Here is an 18,465-nt window from a genome sequence, read left to right as displayed (position 1 = left end):
ACAAGCCTACGTCTCTCTCACATTTTAATATGCTTCTCATGCTATCTGTACAGAAACATTTCAGGCTCTTTGTACTCAGCACTTCATTTCTCAGCCATGTCTTTTCAAGAACTGGCAGCCTGCAGGATAACTTTAAAAAGAATTTATTTCATATTGCAGCAATCCTGTATACTGGAGCTGTCTTGAACCTCTCCTGCTTTCTTCTGGTGCCACACTGTGATAGTGATCTTGTTTCTGTCTTCTCACAGGTGCCTGGTTTGCTCGCAGGCCAGCAGGAACTATTCTACAGTTCGCAGCGCGGGTGAGCAGATGGGGGGGGGGGGGTGCAGCAAAACAGCCCGTGGAATTTCTGAACAGACCCCTCGCTCGCGTTGTCATTTTTGATTTGCAGGGGACTGAAGTCAGATCATTCTTCTGGCATTTTATTTCTATGTTCCTGTTCTTCTATTGCTGTTTTTTTTAAATAACAATTATTCTGGTTTTACTATTTAAATAACAAATGCAAGTGTTTTGCAAAGTTTTGACTTCCTGAAGAGGGACCTTCCCCTTTGTAATCTGCTTTTCAAAATGTGCCAAGTCATCCCTCCCTGGGCAAGTTTCTGTTTCAGTTTCCTCTTGCATTTCTGATGCTGGGTTTCCACAGAACAGGAGAGTTTCGGGTTTCTGTTTTTTAGTCATTTCTCTTGCATTTTTTTTTTTTCCCCTGCCTAAGGCTGAGAAAGGAGTTATTTTACACTGCTCAGGACACAGCCTTGTCGTTTGGGGTAAAGAGGCTGGTCATGGCAAGCGTGCAAAATGCAGACCATAGAGTAAAGATACCAGAATTGTATTTCAGCGAGCAGCTACGGCAGTGACAGTCGTCTTGCTTTTCAGCATGAGACTCTGCATGGCCTGTCCTTCTGAGAATGAAAGGTGAGAGTGACAGGTGAAACAGTGCTAATGTAACCTGCTCGGTATGATTTTCCTGTGCAGCCCTAGTTAGAAAATGAGGCCAGAAGCAGGAGGCAGTGGAAAGCTGGGTGTGTTACTGTGGGTCGGCAGAACTAAATCACTTTCGGTCCCTGGTCCAGGTACTTTAAACTTGATCAGATATCTCTATGCCGCACTGCTGACTGGAGTGTAGACATACACACTCCTTTGCAAAATCAAAGGCACAATATAATCAGTCCTCTTATTTGTTGCACAGTGTTCCAGTTAAGAAAAAAAATTATGACGTATGCTAACCACTAGAGTTAATGGCAGTCTGGGTTCAGCCTTGCAGACATCTCCTAAGGAGAATATGACTCATTGCTCAGGGACTTTTTTTTTTTTTTAAACCATCTTCATTATACTGAGGTTGGGGAATTCCGGTGTGATGAAAGAAAAATTTCTCATTCTATTTCACTGCCCCAAATTTATGAGGTTTGGTACCTCCATTTTAAGATGGATGCAGATCAGTTATACTGACTGACCCACTGAAGCCCTGACAGGTGGACAACCTTAGTTTCTGGTGGCCAGATGCCTCACTCACACTGAGAGATAAAGCCAGAAGCCAAGAAAAGCCAGAGTTCAAGTCAAGCACCTGCCAACATACCTTTAAGCTACATTTATGCCTTCCTGGGTGGAACATGGTACAGGGAGCAGCCTGTCTACCAGGGCTTGTGAGAGCATGGACCTTGCCTTCCTTCCTGTCTTGGCTGTGCTTCTACATAACTGCAGCCTAGGAGGGATGGCACAGCCTACACCGCTGCTGTGCTGCTTTTCGGAAAGGCAGACGTTTTATTCTCCTGTATGTGTGGAGCCCGAACAAAACATGGCAATGAGGAACACACTGTCACAGCGTATCAGATCTGTACACAGATAGCACAGACACAAGTAATTTATACAATGCTATGCCTTAATCAGTCCACAGGTGCGCAAGTCTGGTGCATGGGCATTACACCATCCAGCTACAGCAGCCTGAAGGTTTTCCTTTGAAAAGCAGCACAGTGTGGGGATTTTGGCAGTATAGTAACGGCAAGCTGATTGATTAGACACTTAGGAAATGCAGAAAGGTTAGAGGCAAGAGGCTCCAAAGTGGGGTGGAAAGTTTTTCTGAGCACTTAGCATCTATGTGGTGCTTGATACCTGGGGAAGAGCTGTGCAGCCTAAACCAGGTCGGGGCTTGGCAACAGAACATGCTCTGTGTCCTTCAGACCTTTGATGGGTCAAGTCTATGAAAGGCTTAAAGTTTTTGAAGCTAATCTAAGTCCTGCCTTTCCTTTCAGGCTTATGCTTGATGCCATACACAGATTTCTAGCTGTTTTCAAGGGCCACATGCTGCCCTTGCAGGCACCTCAGCTCTAGCAACGTGACCTTCTGGAGCAACCCCATGCAGCTGTGGGCGCCTGGTGTTGCCTGGGGGGTGGATTGCCAGCAGCTGCCACCCTGCTGCCAGACCTGCCCTGCCCTGCCCTTTCCACACCCTCGGGGCCAGGTGGCAGTAACTGGACCTTACCCCGCAGACCAGCACGCCCTGGCTGGCAGGTGGGAGCAAGCCCAGGCAGATCTCCTCATGTTTTGGCTGAGTCTTGACACTGCCTGAAGATGCTCTCTAGGGAACTGACAGCAAAGCCAAAGAAGAAAGCCATCCTGCTTACTGTGTGACCTGGAAAAAAATCAAACCTTTCCACTGAGGTCTCCTCTTCTGTTGAAAGATTTTGTGAGACTTTGCATAAATGGGTGCGTGAGCAGGAAAGGCCTCGTTGCAAAACAGCCAGCACTATTGGTTCTTTGAAGTTAGGAGCTGAGCCCTCTTCCATCACAGAGCACAGAAAGGTAAGGTGTTTTTTTTTCAGGAGAGTGATCTCCCTTTTTGTGATTTACTAACCTGAGTAAAAGAAAACTTAAAAATGACATCTATAGGTTGCACGATAAGAAGGAAAGACAGAAGTCATGCACTATGTGGATTTTTTTTTTTTAATGACAATGTTTTCTTGTATCAGTTCCTGCATTAGAAAAGCTAGCGTTGCACACTTGCTTATGGAGACTTTATAGCTTCTGCAGGTTGCCTTCCAAAAATCATGGTTCTGCTGTGCTGCTTCAGCTCCTGCTTCTTTGAAGGGTTTTAGCATTAGAAAATGCTTGGAATTATTGCAGAGAACAAGGGAAATAATAATTATTACTTAGCACTGGAAGCTTTTGCATAGAAAACTTGCACATATATACACATAAATATATACACACATCTACAAAACTCAGGATAGTCACACACACAGGTGCTCTTATACAAAGGAGAAACCCTATTTACAACAGAGTAGAATTTATTTACACAGCAACACCTCTATTAAAAATTAATCAGGTGTATGTTATATAATTTTTTTTTTTGTTCAAGTATTCTTCCTGGTATACTTCACAGGCTCTTAACACCAGTTTTCACTTTGAAAAATGCAATATCCCACAATTTTAATGTAAGCATAACAATCAATTAAGTAATGCAGGACCATACATTTAGATTAAACCTTTTCTTCAAATAATGACTACTACTTTCTTCTTGTAGTGAATCCTATAGCTGGGCTCTTATATTTTACCTTTTAGTAAATAAGCCATAAAACTTCTCCTCCCAGTTCTTAACAACCAAAAAAAAGCTAAAACTTTTTTTAAAGGAAAGCTGTTGCTACAAAAATAACAATTATTTCTTGTTCATATTATAACTTCCTTGAATCAATCAGAACTGCCAATGAAAATGGCATTTAAAAGCTTTGTTATTTACATTATTAGAAAAATACTAATTCAGTCAGAAATAATTTTCAAATGACTCCATGCTATGTCTCTTCCAAACTACCAGAATAGGTTTTACTTAGCTCAGCACTATCATCATAGGAGTTTCTACCTTCCTGAGTGCAGGTTTTGCTTTGCTCAGTGTCATCATTATAAGACTGTCCCCCTTCTTGACAGCTGGAAACAGCTGCCTTCAATTTTTCCTCTATTTTATCAGCTGCAGCGCACATTTTAAACTCTCTCAGGCTCCTTATTAGGGTTCCATAGGCTCCTTTTATCCCATGTCTTTGATACCAGACTTGAAACAGCTTAATCTTCTGTTCAGATGTATCACTAACATAATCCCGAACAGTTTGATCTATGACAGGTTCTGGTACTTTGTGATTACGAACAAATGTCTTGACTTCTTGGAGTGTCATCTCCTCCACAATACCAGCAACATGGCTGCTCAGGTCAACATCTAGAAGCATAAAAGGAAATTAATGCTCTTGGCACTTATATCTTACTGGTTTTCATCACCTGCGCTCAGAGTTGATACTTCTCCTATGCAAAATAGATTAAGTTTCAGGTATTCATGACTCAGTATGTCTTATATGTGATTTTCTACAATATATAACGGGTCTGCTTTTACATGTTCCTACCAAATGCTAGGTAATTCAAATATTTCGGGTTGCATCCATATTGCTTTCTACCACTTGAAATAGAATCTCAGTTCCCTCTGTTACCTATTCTGTCCTCTATCATTAGTCTGGTCATCCCTCGTGTATGTGTTTTCCTCAAAATAGTGTTGGGAAAGGTCCTGAACAGGACAGGTCTTTTGTTGTGATATAGCCTTGGAGCTTATGTTCTTTTCCTATTGTGTGTTGCTAGTGTGCATACGCCCTTGTTTGTGTTTCTGCGATCCCACTGCTGGGTGTGGGACTACACCATTATCATAATTATATATGATTCTAAAAATCCAGCTTGCTGCCTCGTAGTGTCTGTACCATATGCAAACCAGAAATTCACCTTTTGTCAATTAGTAATTGCTTCCTATACAACAGAAATTCCTCCTGAGGCAAAACTTCCACAATACCGCTAAATGCCTTAAAAAGCACAATATGAACTGGCATGTTCACTGTTGTGCTAGAATGACAGCTGTAGGCGGTGGCAAAGTCTACATTAAAATACCCTTTTTTTTAGTGTAGGATTTACATGTCTGTATTTTTTTCTTCTACTGAATTTTGAGAAATTACTTGTCTCTTACCTGTGTATAGGAGTTGTACATTCTCCTGAAAAGAGAAGCAAGAAAGAAATGAGTGGAAACAAATTTTGTAAAGCACCAACCTTGTATAAGAGGATAAACACATTTCATAACACGACTTCTGTAGTTTTCTTTTAGTTTTCTCAATGATTCTCCTGTTTTACAAGCAAGGGAATCAGATCAGACAGACAGACAGACCTCTTTTGACTTGGGTAAGCTTGGGGAATCACCGTACAATTGCTATTGCCTAAAAGTATGCACAGGGGCAGGCACCCTGGGTCAGCGGAGGCCTGGTGATTTATGAAGTTTCGATCTTGGTCATGTAACTTAGGAAGCATGTCAACAAATTCTGAAGAAATAATACAGGGTTTCTCTTACTTCTCCCAAAAGAGTCCTCGTGGTGAAATTTACTTCATTAATGTCATGGAAGAGAGGCATGCACATGCCTGGGGAGTCCCAGTGTAATTTAAATGGAACAAAGTTCCTTGCATGAAGCTGAGTTTTTTGTGATCTAAGCAACAATACTTACATAAGAAGCCTCTATCGTGGAGGCCTCTGTTTTCTCCTTCCTAGTAAGACCCTTCCATTTTCTCCTGTCTGAAACAAAAAAGCATTTTTAAAATCCAGATCAGAGTATATCTCTCCTCTGAACTCCAAGAATATAAAATTACATTGAGTAAGCAGCTGAATATCTTATTCAGAGTATGACAGGAATAAGGAATAGGGAATCACTTACACCAGAATATTACTCCAGCTGCTAGTAGTGATAACACAGCTATCAAAGCAATGGGCCACCATAGCACTCCTGTTTCTGTTGGAACATTGGAAACATTACATGAAAGTTAAGTTGAGAAATGCAATACAGCAACACGCTCTGAATTTTAAACAAGATTGCGTCAGATTATAAAAGCCTTTCTGCTGTCTCCTAATGGCAGAAGCTACTTCTTTGTTAAAGTCCTACCTGTCATGAGCCCCTAAAAAGCAGTAATAGCTCCTACAACTGCACAGTGATCAAGTGAAAAGAGCAATCATGCTCTGCAGGTCAGTACAGGGCCCAGTAGATAAGATGCCTTTAGCTGTCAGGAATCACTATGGGCTGTTGTGTAGAACAGTACTATTGCAATAGCCTCTCAAAATACAGCAGATGCTAGACTATGCTAGGTTTTAAAATGGTACCTTTCATTCTGCACACAGTGTCTGAAGTTGAAGTACATTGTTTTTCAATTACGCCACCTTCACATCTGCAGAAAATATGAACAAAAATTATTACGGGATTTGTTTTTTTCTCTTTATAAACTCTGTCAACAGAGCAAATAAAAATCTTCTAACACTTTTTATCAGCTAAATATTTCATATATCAAGATGTTGGAGTTTGGAATTTAATAGGTATGAAAATGGTATGGAAAGGTATGGGAGTGAAAAAAGGTGTGGAAATGACTTTCTAGATGTAACAGTAGATCACACAAAGACAACAGAAAAGCTCAGATACTTAATGACGTTTTTTGAAAAGTATATACAGACTTAGTGGATGTATACAAGTTTTTCTGTGTGCCTTTGGAAAGCCCGCATGGATGCAAGTTAAGTTGACTGAGCTAAGTCAGCTCAATAAGCTAAGCGCAAATGAAAACTAGTACGTTTTCCCTCAGGTTATACATTACCTTAGCCTCTGTCTTGAAACTGACTGGAAAAAAGTGTGATAACATATGATATTAACAATTTCATATTTAACGATGAAGGCATAAACTTACGTGCTACATCGATCACAGTGCCCACATGGTATAGAAGAATTGCAAAAATGGTTCTTCGCACAGGTACATTTCGTGTTCTTTGTTGGGGTACAGTTCTTTGCAACCTCCAAACCTAAAATAAATTTCTTAAAGTTTATTAGTTTGAAAGAGCCAGGCCTCTGTGCACCAGCTCTTGTCCGCAGACTTGTGTGCTTTTATCTCTACCACTGCTGGCACTGGTGAGGCTTAATTGTAAGAACAACATAGCTTTTTTATAAGGAGCCCTGCTGCAGGAGCACTGGAAATATGGAGATGGCAAAGAGACCTCTGCTGGCCAAGAGCTCAAAAACCTGATCGCACGATAAAGTACTTGCTAGAAGAGGACTCATATGGCACGGCCAAATGTGGTCAGCTTCTTTTTCCCATTCAGAAGTGTAAAGCCGTAAGCAAACTCGGAAGATCACGTACCCCATCTCCCTGCTTGATGTCAGAGACAAGTTCTTTACTCTCCCTGACAGACAACAAGTTTCTCTCTTCTTGAGGACCTCCAATGGTGAGGAATTCCACTTTCTCTTTTGGGTAACATATTCCCTGCTTAAGTATCAAAACAAGTGAATTAATTTTCTCCTATCCTCAGTGCATATGATGAAGCTATATCTCCATCTATGAAAAATTATTTCTGCACGAAAAATTACTTAAATATCTACCTACTTGTCCTGGTTTCAGCTGGGATAGAGTTAATTTTCTTCCTAGTAGCTGGTATAGTGCTGTGTTTTGGATTTACGATGAGAATAATGTTGATAACCTACTGATGTTTTAGTTGTTGCTAAGTAGTTCTTACACTAGTCAAGGGCTTTTCAGCTTCCCATGCTCTGCGAGGTGCGCAAAAAGCTGGGAGGGGACACAGCCAGGACAGCTGACCCAGACTGGCCAAAGGGCTATTCTGTACCGTATGATGTCATGTTCAGTATATAAACTGGGGGAGTTGGCTGAGATGGGGGGACCACTGCTCAGGGACTGGCTGGGTGTCAGTCAGTAGGTGGTGAGCAATTGCACTGTGCGTCACTTGCTTTGTATATTATTATCACTACTACTATTTTACTTTTATTTTATTTCAATTATTAAACTGTTCTTATCTCAACCCATGAGTTTTCTCGCTTTTACCCTTCTGATTCTCTCCCCCATCCCACCAGGGGGGAGAGTGAGCAAGCGGCTGTGTGGTGCTTAGTTGCTGGCTGCGGTTAAACCGCGACACTACTATGAAAGCTACTTTCATAGGCATATAGGTATAAAAGGGGATTTTTGAGTTATCACATTCAGTGCCCTGCTGTAATGGGAAAACATGTTATCTTTCAAAATTTGATGAAGCTCTACTGTGAAACCAGTGTTGAAGCCATTCATGAAAATATCAAACATGAATGATCCTAATAATGGTTCTCATGGAACTTCAGTGGCAATTTTCCTCCTCCCTAATGTTTTCTACTGACTTCTCTTCAACTACATTATTGTCCATGGGATAATGGACTAGTCATCCTAGTAACCTTTCTTTCCCCTTCAGTTTAGCTAATAGTTTCCTTTGTGGCACTGTACAAAATGCTGAATTGTTTTGCTGTACTCCACTACCCATCCAAAAATGCTTATTATAGTAGCTAATGAGAGGAAAATTTTCTATGCATATGGAGGTGTTACAAGAAGGGGAAAGCACTAAAGATTGATATTCCAGCAGATGATCTGAGTACAACCATATTGGAGTTAAGAGCTGTCTCTCCGCTCACCAAACTCAATTTTGGATATGAGGAATGCAGAACTATGATTCCCTACATCCAGGTATACTAGAACTATAGGACACCTGGTAGAACTGGTAGGAGATCAGTTTAATGGATTAAAAAAAAAAAAAAAATCTACGATGGGTATTTATGCAACAGGTAGTGAATTTCTGGAACCTGCTGTCCCTCAGCAGGTTCATGCACAAAGGGCTCATAAATGGATACTACAATGACTAGGTAGGGATGGACCTTCTAACGTCCTTTCCCGCAACTGTGGATGCTGGTAGACTTTGCAGGGAACAGACCACAGAAAGTAGACAGGTTTGTTTGTGTTTTTTTCTAAATAGCATCTCTTGCCTCCACTTCTGAATGCAGAATACTGGGGTAGGTGGACCACTGGTCTGACCCAGTAGGGCATGCCTCAGTCTCATAATTTGGTCCTATAACCCACACAGGATCTTGAATGTATAAGAGATATCACTCTATCAGCTCCAGCGATTTTAAATAATATTACTATTTACATGAAAGACTACAAAAGAAACCATTGGGAATTCTCTCATCCCTGCTTCTTACAACACCCCTCTTCTTCTAAATAGAGGGTGAAGAAGAGAGAGCGCTTTTCTTCCTTGACTCTAACCAGTTTGTACAGGGTCTGTTTTGCAAGGACTGCTTTGGCTGAGCAAAGACAGATATAAGGAGAAATAATGGACCGACATAGCTTGTTCTTCTTCCTACTTTGTGCCTGACGAAGGGGAACTGGGGGATAAACTTATGACTTACTTTGTCATAAATTCCTTCATGTACTACCACTAAAACATTTTAATCTGCATGCTACCCACTATTCAGGGATTGTGGAGACTTTTCAGTCAAATCCTGTATCAAAAAAGAGCCATTGCTAGAGTTGCAATTTCTATGGATGTACCTAATATCCTGTCACATGAAGAGCACCTCAAACATTTGTCCAAATCGTTGTCATGATCCATGTACTCTTTTCCATTTTTACATAGACTACAGTCTTTGTTAATATCTTTTGGGCAGACGGTTTTTTTAACAAAACCTGTAGAGACAGAAAAACAAGAATTAAGATTTGCAATACCTTTGGACAGAAGCCATCAGCTCTAAGACCTATGTCAGACTTTCTTTTTAATCCCCAATACTTTTTGATTTACAAGTATGGACAGAATCTATATTCTTTATGCATACATATATGCTCTTCAGGAATGTAGTATACATAAAATCTGATTATCCTCCCTCTTCCTTCAATTTAGGACTGAAGGAGAACACATCAAACAAAACTGTACATGCAAAATTGGAAAACCCATGAATATATGGATTCTCATAGGCAAAAGCCTGTGCTTGCACTTTTTTAACCTCTTTCAAAGATGTCTATGTAATTCTTAGCTGTTTTGTGACAAGCATGTTATGCGAGAACTACTATCTGTAGTGAAACGTTATTGGTGCACTGAGCTCAAGAAATCCTTTTGAGGTGTCTGATGTCCTGTAATAAAGATACAGCTAGAATGAAGTATTGCATCTAGGAAACCACAGGATGCCGCTTAGCTATCCCAGCAGAAAGCAATTGTACATGTTGTGGTTTCCACTCTTAATGACTTTTCAACACAGTCTTATAACGATACTCACCACGTTCACATTTCTTGCAACACTCATCATGTAAACTGTATTCATTCAGCTTACACTTAGTGTTCCTCTTAGCAATGATCCTCCTTGTAATTGATTTATTGTATGCTATGTGTATTAGAGCTTCAGTATCATTTTTGCACTGTGTTTCAATAATTAAGACAACCACCTAGGAGAGAAGAACAGCAAGTTATAAAAAAACCCGAACTGTCAAGGACTGTAGGTGTGTTTTACTACTAGCACAGAGTACATCAGTACCGTTACTCTATTGCTAAACATTGATATTCGCCCCCTCATTAAAGTTGTTCATTACTTCAGAAGAGCTAATGGGCAATGAGGGCACATATTAGATTTAATGCTGTCAATCCTACCACTACAAGTACTGATCGTTTGAACATCAATGCTTGAGAACAGGCCCATACATCCGAGTTGTAACAGATGGCCTCATATCCCTAATTATAGTGCAAAGCAAAGGAACTCCCATTATTTTCCTGAAGAGCTTTCTCTGCCTCAGATCACTGTGCCTAAATCTGCCCTTTCTTAGCCAGTACTAATAATCTTTCATAGAAAACTTCCTTAATAGAAATGATATTTCTTAATTTCTTGCCACCCTACTCTTGCTTGCAAACTGAACAGTGTTAATGCATCTGTGAAGAATAAAAAACCTGAATGTTTTAATCTCAGCCAAAAATACCAGATTTCTAAAATGATCTTGTTATCACTTTGTTTTCCAATTCAATTATTTTTCTCCTCAGCAGGTGATGCCTATATATTCCTGAAAGAAGTACCACTCTCCTTTCAAATTAATTTATACCCTGATCCAATTTGAATGCACTGTCAAGTGAAATTGCATAGTGCTTGGTTTTTTAATTTGTTTTCCTGTTACTAGTCAGTAGTAACTTTACTAGCCATCGCTGTCCTGCCTCTTTTCATGATGATAAGAAAGCACTGTAGACTAGAGGACAAGCCATTCTTTTTTTCTATTTTGGGAGTAAGGTGGGAAAATGAGAAGGATGGATCTGCTGTAGTTTGCCTTCCTCTTGGCAATGGTTTGTGTGGACTTCTGTATATAATTTGCATGCACCAAGTATGAGATGTCTATATAATGGAGCTACGTAATGCTTGTTGGCTAGAGAACCAGATTCCCTCCTAGAAATGTTATTATGAAGGACAGCCTGCCTTTACTTTATCCAGTTTCTGCTGATAGTTTGGAGTGATTTGAAGATTTTCACCATTTATTTTACTTGTATGTTACTATCTGTGTGGAGCTGTAACAGAAAAAATTAAGACAGTCCTTGTCTTGAAGCGTTTGAAGTCTCAACATCTAAGCTGAGATCTACATTCACTGTTCTTGCTCCTCTTTAATTAAAAAAAATAGTCTCGTATTTTACAAAAGACTCGGAGATATACACTGTGAGGGATACCGAGGAAGGGGGAAAAACAATGCCTGGGAAGAAATGGAGCAATGCTATTGTCCTTAGCAAAATGAAAGAACAGGCCAAGTTGTGAAGCAGAGGGACGGCAGGGTATCTTTTTCAGAAAGGAGATTAGTGGGGAATGAGGTGCAATACAACAAAACTGTCAAATCCTCGTACCAATGGCACACCGCGTGGACTAAAAGTCCTGCTGATCACAGATTCACTGGCATTTTAAATCAGCATGCAGAACACCTTGACTAGAATAATTTATTTTTCATTTTGTCTTGTGTATTTGAAAGAGGTTAATTCTGAATGGCTGGTTATCTTTGAACACTTTTGAATTGCAGCTTAATACAAATTTGACTGTATCTGCTAATGCCAACAACAAGGGACATATTTAAGGAATTCTCTAGTAATTTGAGGACTGGTTATTTTTATTGTTACACTTTTTTTTTTCCTGCCAGAGGGTGACATTTAATGGCTGGTTAATTCAATCTTCACGATTTTGTGTGAAACTGCTTGGACGCTGACCGTAACTTTAGTTAGATGCAGAAAACTTTAATTATCTTAAATATTAACTTGCTGAAAAATGGGTTTGGATTTCAAACTGGGCTCTCAAGTGAAAGAAGTATTATCTGTGGCTAATTAATTGAAGTAACCAATATGAGCACTGTCTGCTGACTTCTACAAGTAGCCACTTCTTTTGATGCTCTAGTCTATTCAGAGATGGGAAGGTGAAAAGCATTTTCTTTCCTTAGCAGCCATCTGTTTTAAAATTTATATAATATTAGTTACTAGACTGAAATTAAGAAGGCCTTTCTTTGCACCTGGAGGAGAGAAGCTTCAGCTGCTAAAAGGCAGTTTAGCACTTGAGAAGCTGGGTACGCACGCTCAGCCCGTCACTTCCCTTGTTCGGCGCTCTGACTCTCTTCCTTTGCTGCCAAAGCTTTGAGGGTGCTCTTCTCTGAATCCCAGTGCAATGATGTTAAAAGGTTAACGTTAATGTAAGGCCTTAACAGAAGCTGTCAAATGGATGTGCCAAATCAGCGTGACTTGTTTTCCTTGCCTGGGAGAACCGTCTTACTAAAAACTGGGATAGAAAGTCCGATTAAAAAATAATTACTAAAGTGTAGTCAAGGACGTACGTCCAGTCTGGTTTGGCTTTCCCTGAAGCAAGGTGAAGCCCTGCCCCTCCATCGCTCCTCTGTTGCTCCTCTGCCACGTGTCAGACTGGGCCGAGGGAGGGGACGGCCACGGGACCACAGCGGGGGGACACGTGTTGCCTCGGCTCTCGGAGCTGGAGGATTGTGACACCCGGACTGGCCTGCCTGCCACGAGGCCTTGGCCTGCAGAAGGGTCCGGAAGCGAGGCAGTCGCCAGGGTGGGGAGGCCCTGAGACAGCACGATGGATCTTTGGCCGCCCCAGGAAAGCCGATGGCGCCAGAAGGCTTCCAGCCCTGAAGGCAGGTGGCGTGGCTTGGGTGCGTGGCGGGCCAACGCAAACGCCGCTTGCGGTGTGAGGAAATTGGTGGGGAAATGACTACTTCATCTCCCCGCGCCGACGGAGGAACTGTGACTCAGTGGGGCGAGCGAGGAGCGCGGCAACGGTGCTGCCGACCGCTCCCTGCTGTGCTCGAACACCGCAGCCGACGATGCTCTGATGAACCTGCCCCGGCTCGGCCGTGCTCACCCTGCCATGAGGGCCCCGCTCCCTCCTCCTCGCCTGCCCTCTCAGCCACACCTGGCGAAGCTCTGCACCCACAGGGACACCCTGCATCCTGCTGTCGGCACCCTGATCTCCCCTTTTCAGACCAGAGAAGTCAAGCCATTTTGGGGGGAGGGACAAGGGGGGAAGATCCTGGGCAACAGTAAAGAGAAGAGGGAGAGCGAAGGTTACCACAGCCCTAACGCACCCACAAACAGTACCTGGGCACAACAGAGAAACTGAAGGGCACTGATGAAGCACAGAGCACACAAAGAAAGAAAATGTCCAGAGTCGTGCAGAAAATGGGATATAATGAAAGAAGGAAACATCTTTCTAAATGACTAATATCAGTAAAACTTAGCTGATTTTTTTTTGTGTTTATTGAACGCCTACAATCACAGTGCGTGCACAGACGCAGCCTTCCCTCATGCTAACAAGCCCCTCCGCCTCTTGCTTATGTTTTTACACGAACAAGCTATGCTGATGCGGGGGGGGGGACACAGAAATATAGCACCTTCTGATGGAAGCCCTCCCGTGTCGCTCACGGAGATGAACTTCCTGGTACACTTACAAGAAGTGGGGATCACTTCTCAGAATTTTACGTTTCAACAGCACCAAACATCTACCTCGCTTCTGCTTGCAGGGACGTCTTACGCTGCCTTCCGTTACAAGGAATAATCAGAGAACTGTGGAGATTTTTCAAAGCAACGCCTTAATTTTTTCAAACTTTTTTTTCTCCTCCTGGATTTGCACCCTCTTAAAAGCAATTCATTTGCTATATAAAAATTTTAGTGTGTCTTATAGGAAAAAAAAGTCAATAGTCATTTAGCTTCCTGTGCACACCTCAGTTGCTTTCCCTGTTTGTCACTGAGCAGCAAGTGCTAGTAGTGGAAAGGAAGCACTTTAGGGGCTTTTACATAGTATGGGGTGATAGGTGCTTTTTTATGATGTGTACATTCAAACAGCGGCTGTATGTTTTCAGCCAAAAATGACTCACAGAGGCTCTCTTCTACCCTTCTTATCTTAACCTAAAAAAATAGTTGTCATATCTAAACTGAAGACTTAGATTGAATTAAGCAGTCAATGGGAATCAAATTAATCAATCAGGGATATCTAACGTTAGCAGAATCCATAAAAAATATCACGACCCCAAACTTTTTAGTTTCTCTCCTTTTGCATTGCTCAGACATTTAAGAGGGCTTTCTACCTCCTCCCTCTCCTTCACTCCTACAGAGTCCTCCAAAATGCTTTCACCAGCAGGCATCTTCTAAGCAGACTTATAAAACCTCTTTTCATTTGCGTTGCCAGGGCAGAGTGACAGGAACTTCAGTTTCTTTGAAAACTCGTGTCATTTTGGGATTCTCAGACCTCCGATTCTTCCTGTATCAGAGTATTCTTCATAATGGGTCAACTTCCTTCAACTGAAAAGCTTCAGCAGACCTACCTTATGGGGATGTCATCTCAGCTTTGGAAGTGTGTGAACATGTTATTTGCATACAGGACTTTTTAAAGCTTTATAACTTTTAACCCTGAGAAAAAAAATTGTCTCTGCTTTCTCCTGTTATCTTTATAATACATTTTAGTTTTAGCAAACCACTTCTCCCATTTCTAGTCCATAGATGCCTATGGATGAGGAGGCTGATGCCTTCAGAACTTGGTGGCCTTTTTTTTCCACTCCACATTTGTTACATGGGGCAACATGCATGAGATCATCAGGGGCTTTCTAAGTGTTAAAAAAGGGGGAAGGGGGGATTTTTCTTGCTTTTTTGCCTAGTGGAAGCTGAGAAAAACTTTAATTCATTTTCTGAGTTTTGATTTGCTTCTGGTACTTTTGACAAATGGTTGCTAGAGTTAGCTCCATTTTAATACAGTTTTCTATGTAATTAATCTCCCTTATATTAACCTTGTCAGGATGGCTTTTTCAAAGAGCAATTAATTTCACACTGCTTGTTAAGAGGATTCTCTACTCCAGTTCTTTTACTATGATAAGTAATTTCTGCTTCCAGTATCTCCAGTATCATTTTTCCCCCATCTCTTTCCCCCCCCAAGGCAGAAGTTGATAGCTAGCACCAAAGTAACCACTAAAAATAGTGTTTCATGTTCTAAAATCTTTTATGAGAAGGATAAAAAGAATCCAGTTCCATTTTCTGAAGCCCAGCAATGGGAGTTGGTATTTCTCCATAACTAAAAGCATCGTGAGCTTCTTAAATTTCAAGTGAGATGCATATGTTTAGTGTCTGTGACAGCAAGAAGCCTCAGTTACTGTCCAGTGTCTGAAAATAGTCGCTGTCCAAATTCAATCCGTTACTATTTCACATCTCAGCTGACTCACATGCAAATTATGGCAATATATTGGGGAGTGGGGGTTGTATGGTTGGTCATTTCGTTTGTTTTTTAATTTTGGTTTTTAGGAGTACTGTACTAGTGAACACCTAATAAATACAACACAATTTTGGAGCACTGGAGCAATATTAACAGCTCCCACCTCACTTTCATGATGTTGTGGCTAAGGATGAATAAGAGCTGGACATTGCAGAAATTTAGCAACTCTTCTCCCTTTTCCTTTTGTGACACAGTACAGTTTTCTTGTTGGCACTTTCTCTTTGTTCAGTGAGTTGCCTCAAAGATAAAGGCAGTTAACTGTGGAAACCTGAGCAGACAAATGTTTCCAGAATTGGGGAACGTACATTTTTCACTTGAGTCTTGGGTCATCCCATGACTTTAGGGCTATTTATATGTACACATTTAAATGGGTGCATTAGTTGTCTGGGAAATGAGGAGGAGGGGTTAGCGCAGCAATGTAGGAGTCCTGTTTTCAAAGGTATGTCTTCTAAATTTCCAGAAAACTGCCTGCTTTGTAGTCGTATCAGATAATTACAAAATATGTCAGTCACACTTCACTCTCTTAAGATCGCCTATTCCTTTAGAGTGCGTCTCTGAGTGATATGTGGTTTTGTGGCTCGGTTTACAGGGTAAAGTTGGATGTTTTCTAACTACGTAGGCCATTGCTATTTTGCATGACTACCCCTGCAACTGCTTCTACTTTAGTGCAACATGGAGTTCCTTGCAAAATTGAGGTCTCATTCAACAAACTACTTTCATGTTCTGGTTTAATCAAATTAGTATGTCAAATGCTGCCCAGTTTTACTGATTTATAAGTAGTGGAACAACATGCTAATAAAAAAAACCCATAATTTTTTAAAAATACAAAGTATGTGGGAGTGCTACAGTCTTTCTAAGGGGTATTGAAATTTGGAAACAAGTGGAAAATAAGAATAGAAATTATATGTATTCTCTGGGAGCAGTGTGAAAAGAGAAAGTATTTTCTAATCTTAATTTATATTCTGAATAGTTCCAAGATATTGAGCTAGACTGACATTTCTGCCAGTTGTTTGCTGTTCCTGTACAGGAATAGATAATACACACCTCTGTCAGCAGGTGACAATCCTTCTTTGTCTTTAACTATGCTCTGGTGCTTTGTGCAGGGGTGTGGATATAACCCTCTGAATCACTTTAGTTTACTACCTGTTATATCAGATCAGAATTTGAGTAGTTTTTACCTTAACACGTGATTTTAACCTGCCAAACCCCAAAGCAAACTGCATTCATTAGCAATGTAACCACACTGTGAAGAGATTTTGAATGTGAACTTCAGCGAGTTCTCTCTGAAATAGGCGAGAATTGGGGCTGGGGAAGCAATGTACATCGCATCCACGCTTCCAGGCAGGCCGCAGCTCTGCTATGCGGCAGGGCTTACCACCACCCACCCGATCCCCGCTATCCTATCTCTGGGCTGTCGGAGCAGGGCTGCCGCGGGGCATCTGCACCTGCATGTGCCCAGGTCTCCCGCCCAGGAGCTTGCTGCCCCTACAGCTCGTTGGCCTAAGGCACCTCTGCCAGCGGAGAACCCTGTGCTGCAGACACTGAAACCCTTCCTTACCTTCCTCGTTGACAATAGCCCTTCAACATGAGTGTTGGCGAAGGTAACTTTACTGACGACAGTTAGACACGTGACCTAAGCTCTGAAGCTGCAGAGACTCATGCTGTGCACAGGGGATGAGTAAGGCAAGAAAGCAAGGCCCTGCCCCACTTCTTCCAGTAAATGCTGCATGTCATGCTGCCGGACTTGGGCTATTTCCCTGGTTTTCCCTAGGTCACTGTCAGTAGTGGTTCAAAGCTCCTCCGCCACAGGTATTCGCTTTTATGTTGCTTTACCAGATCACCTTGGTTTGGATCCCTGAGGTGCAGCGCAAGTCAGCTTTCACCAACGCGGTCTTTGCGCGGGCAGATGCCCAGCCACAGACCTAGCCGTGCTGGCTACGTGCGGATGCTGAACCTGCCTCGCCAGTGTCTCCGGCCGGGTCCGGGTGGCTGTGGACAGAGGCCGACGCCAGCTATCCCTAGGTCCCCCGCAGCTATGGCACACGACCCAGTGTCCCTGACAGCCACCTGCATCCATCCCCCTTTTCTTTCCCTCCGTTTTTCCATAATGCCCACTTCCCTTCACCTGGCACCCTAAGAAGTGACTGTAAAATCCTAAAGTGCCTGAAGGTAGGTTTTTTAAAGGGAAAAAAAAAAAATCGCCGAAATGAATTAGGAGAAATCTCGGAAAAAAGTTTGTCGCGGCCGGCGGCGATCAGAAACCAGGCAGCGCTGCAGGCAGCGCTCCTGCCTCCGCCCGCCGCGGCACCCCGCGTCCCTGCCCGGCCACGGCTGGCCCCGCCGCCGAGCGCCAGCCCGGCCCGCCGCCGCCCGCCCCGCCCGGCTCCGGGGCGCCCGTCCCGCTCACCCGCGCGGGCAGACACTTACGAGGAGCAGGGGAAGGAGTCCCCGGGCCATGCCGCCGCTGCCCAGCGCTGACCCGCACCCTCCGGCAAGGCGGAAGCGGCCCGACGGCAGCCAGGCAGCCTGCGCCTCCGCGCCCTGCCCGCGCCCGGCTCCTCCCATGTTGATAAACACGCCGCGGGCCCGCCTCGCCCCGCCCCGGCTCCGCGCGGCGCCCCGGGGACCGCGGCCCGCAGCGGGCCCCTTCCCCGCCCCGCCCCGCCCCGCCCGCGGGGGCCCGCGGCGTGGGGAGCCAGCCCGGGCCAGGGGCGTCCGCCCCGCGGTGGGCCCGCGGGCGTGGGACGGGCAGCGGTGCCCGCCGGCAGCCCCCGGCTCTCTGCGCGGAGCTCCCCTCTGTGAACGGGAGGCAGGGGCAGGCCGGCTCCTTTTGGGTCTCCTTTTGGGC

General features: G+C 43.1%; 2 protein-coding genes across 2 annotated transcripts in view; one reads left to right on the top strand and one right to left on the bottom strand.

Annotated features, from left to right (window-relative positions):
- Positions 1 to 658: 658 nt before the first annotated feature.
- ACTA2 (actin alpha 2, smooth muscle) overlaps positions 659 to 18,465 on the top strand; it is a 42,757-nt gene continuing 24,950 nt past the window's right edge. The window contains exons 1-2 of the mRNA XM_087764503.1: positions 659 to 912; positions 2,247 to 2,796. The gene's annotated coding sequence lies outside the window, so the exon portion shown is untranslated. The remainder of the gene's footprint in view (positions 913 to 2,246; positions 2,797 to 18,465) is intronic.
- Positions 2,919 to 18,164, bottom strand: FAS (Fas cell surface death receptor). Its single transcript, XM_087764504.1, has 9 exons — positions 18,045 to 18,164; positions 10,116 to 10,281; positions 9,397 to 9,531; positions 6,730 to 6,841; positions 6,158 to 6,222; positions 5,718 to 5,792; positions 5,511 to 5,578; positions 4,985 to 5,009; positions 2,919 to 4,198 (listed from the first exon to the last, which is right to left on the bottom strand). Exons 1-9 carry the CDS (start codon positions 18,072 to 18,074, stop codon positions 3,783 to 3,785), a joined length of 1,092 nt encoding a protein of 363 aa, XP_087620630.1. The 5' UTR covers positions 18,075 to 18,164; the 3' UTR covers positions 2,919 to 3,782.

Source organism: Nipponia nippon, unplaced genomic scaffold (assembly GCF_047370975.1).
Source record: "Nipponia nippon isolate SJK-2023a ecotype South Korea unplaced genomic scaffold, ASM4737097v1 scaffold_3, whole genome shotgun sequence".
Lineage (NCBI taxonomy): Eukaryota > Metazoa > Chordata > Aves > Pelecaniformes > Threskiornithidae > Nipponia > Nipponia nippon.
Note: the sequence above shows the minus strand (reverse complement) of the source record. Positions and strands in the feature narration are given on the sequence as shown.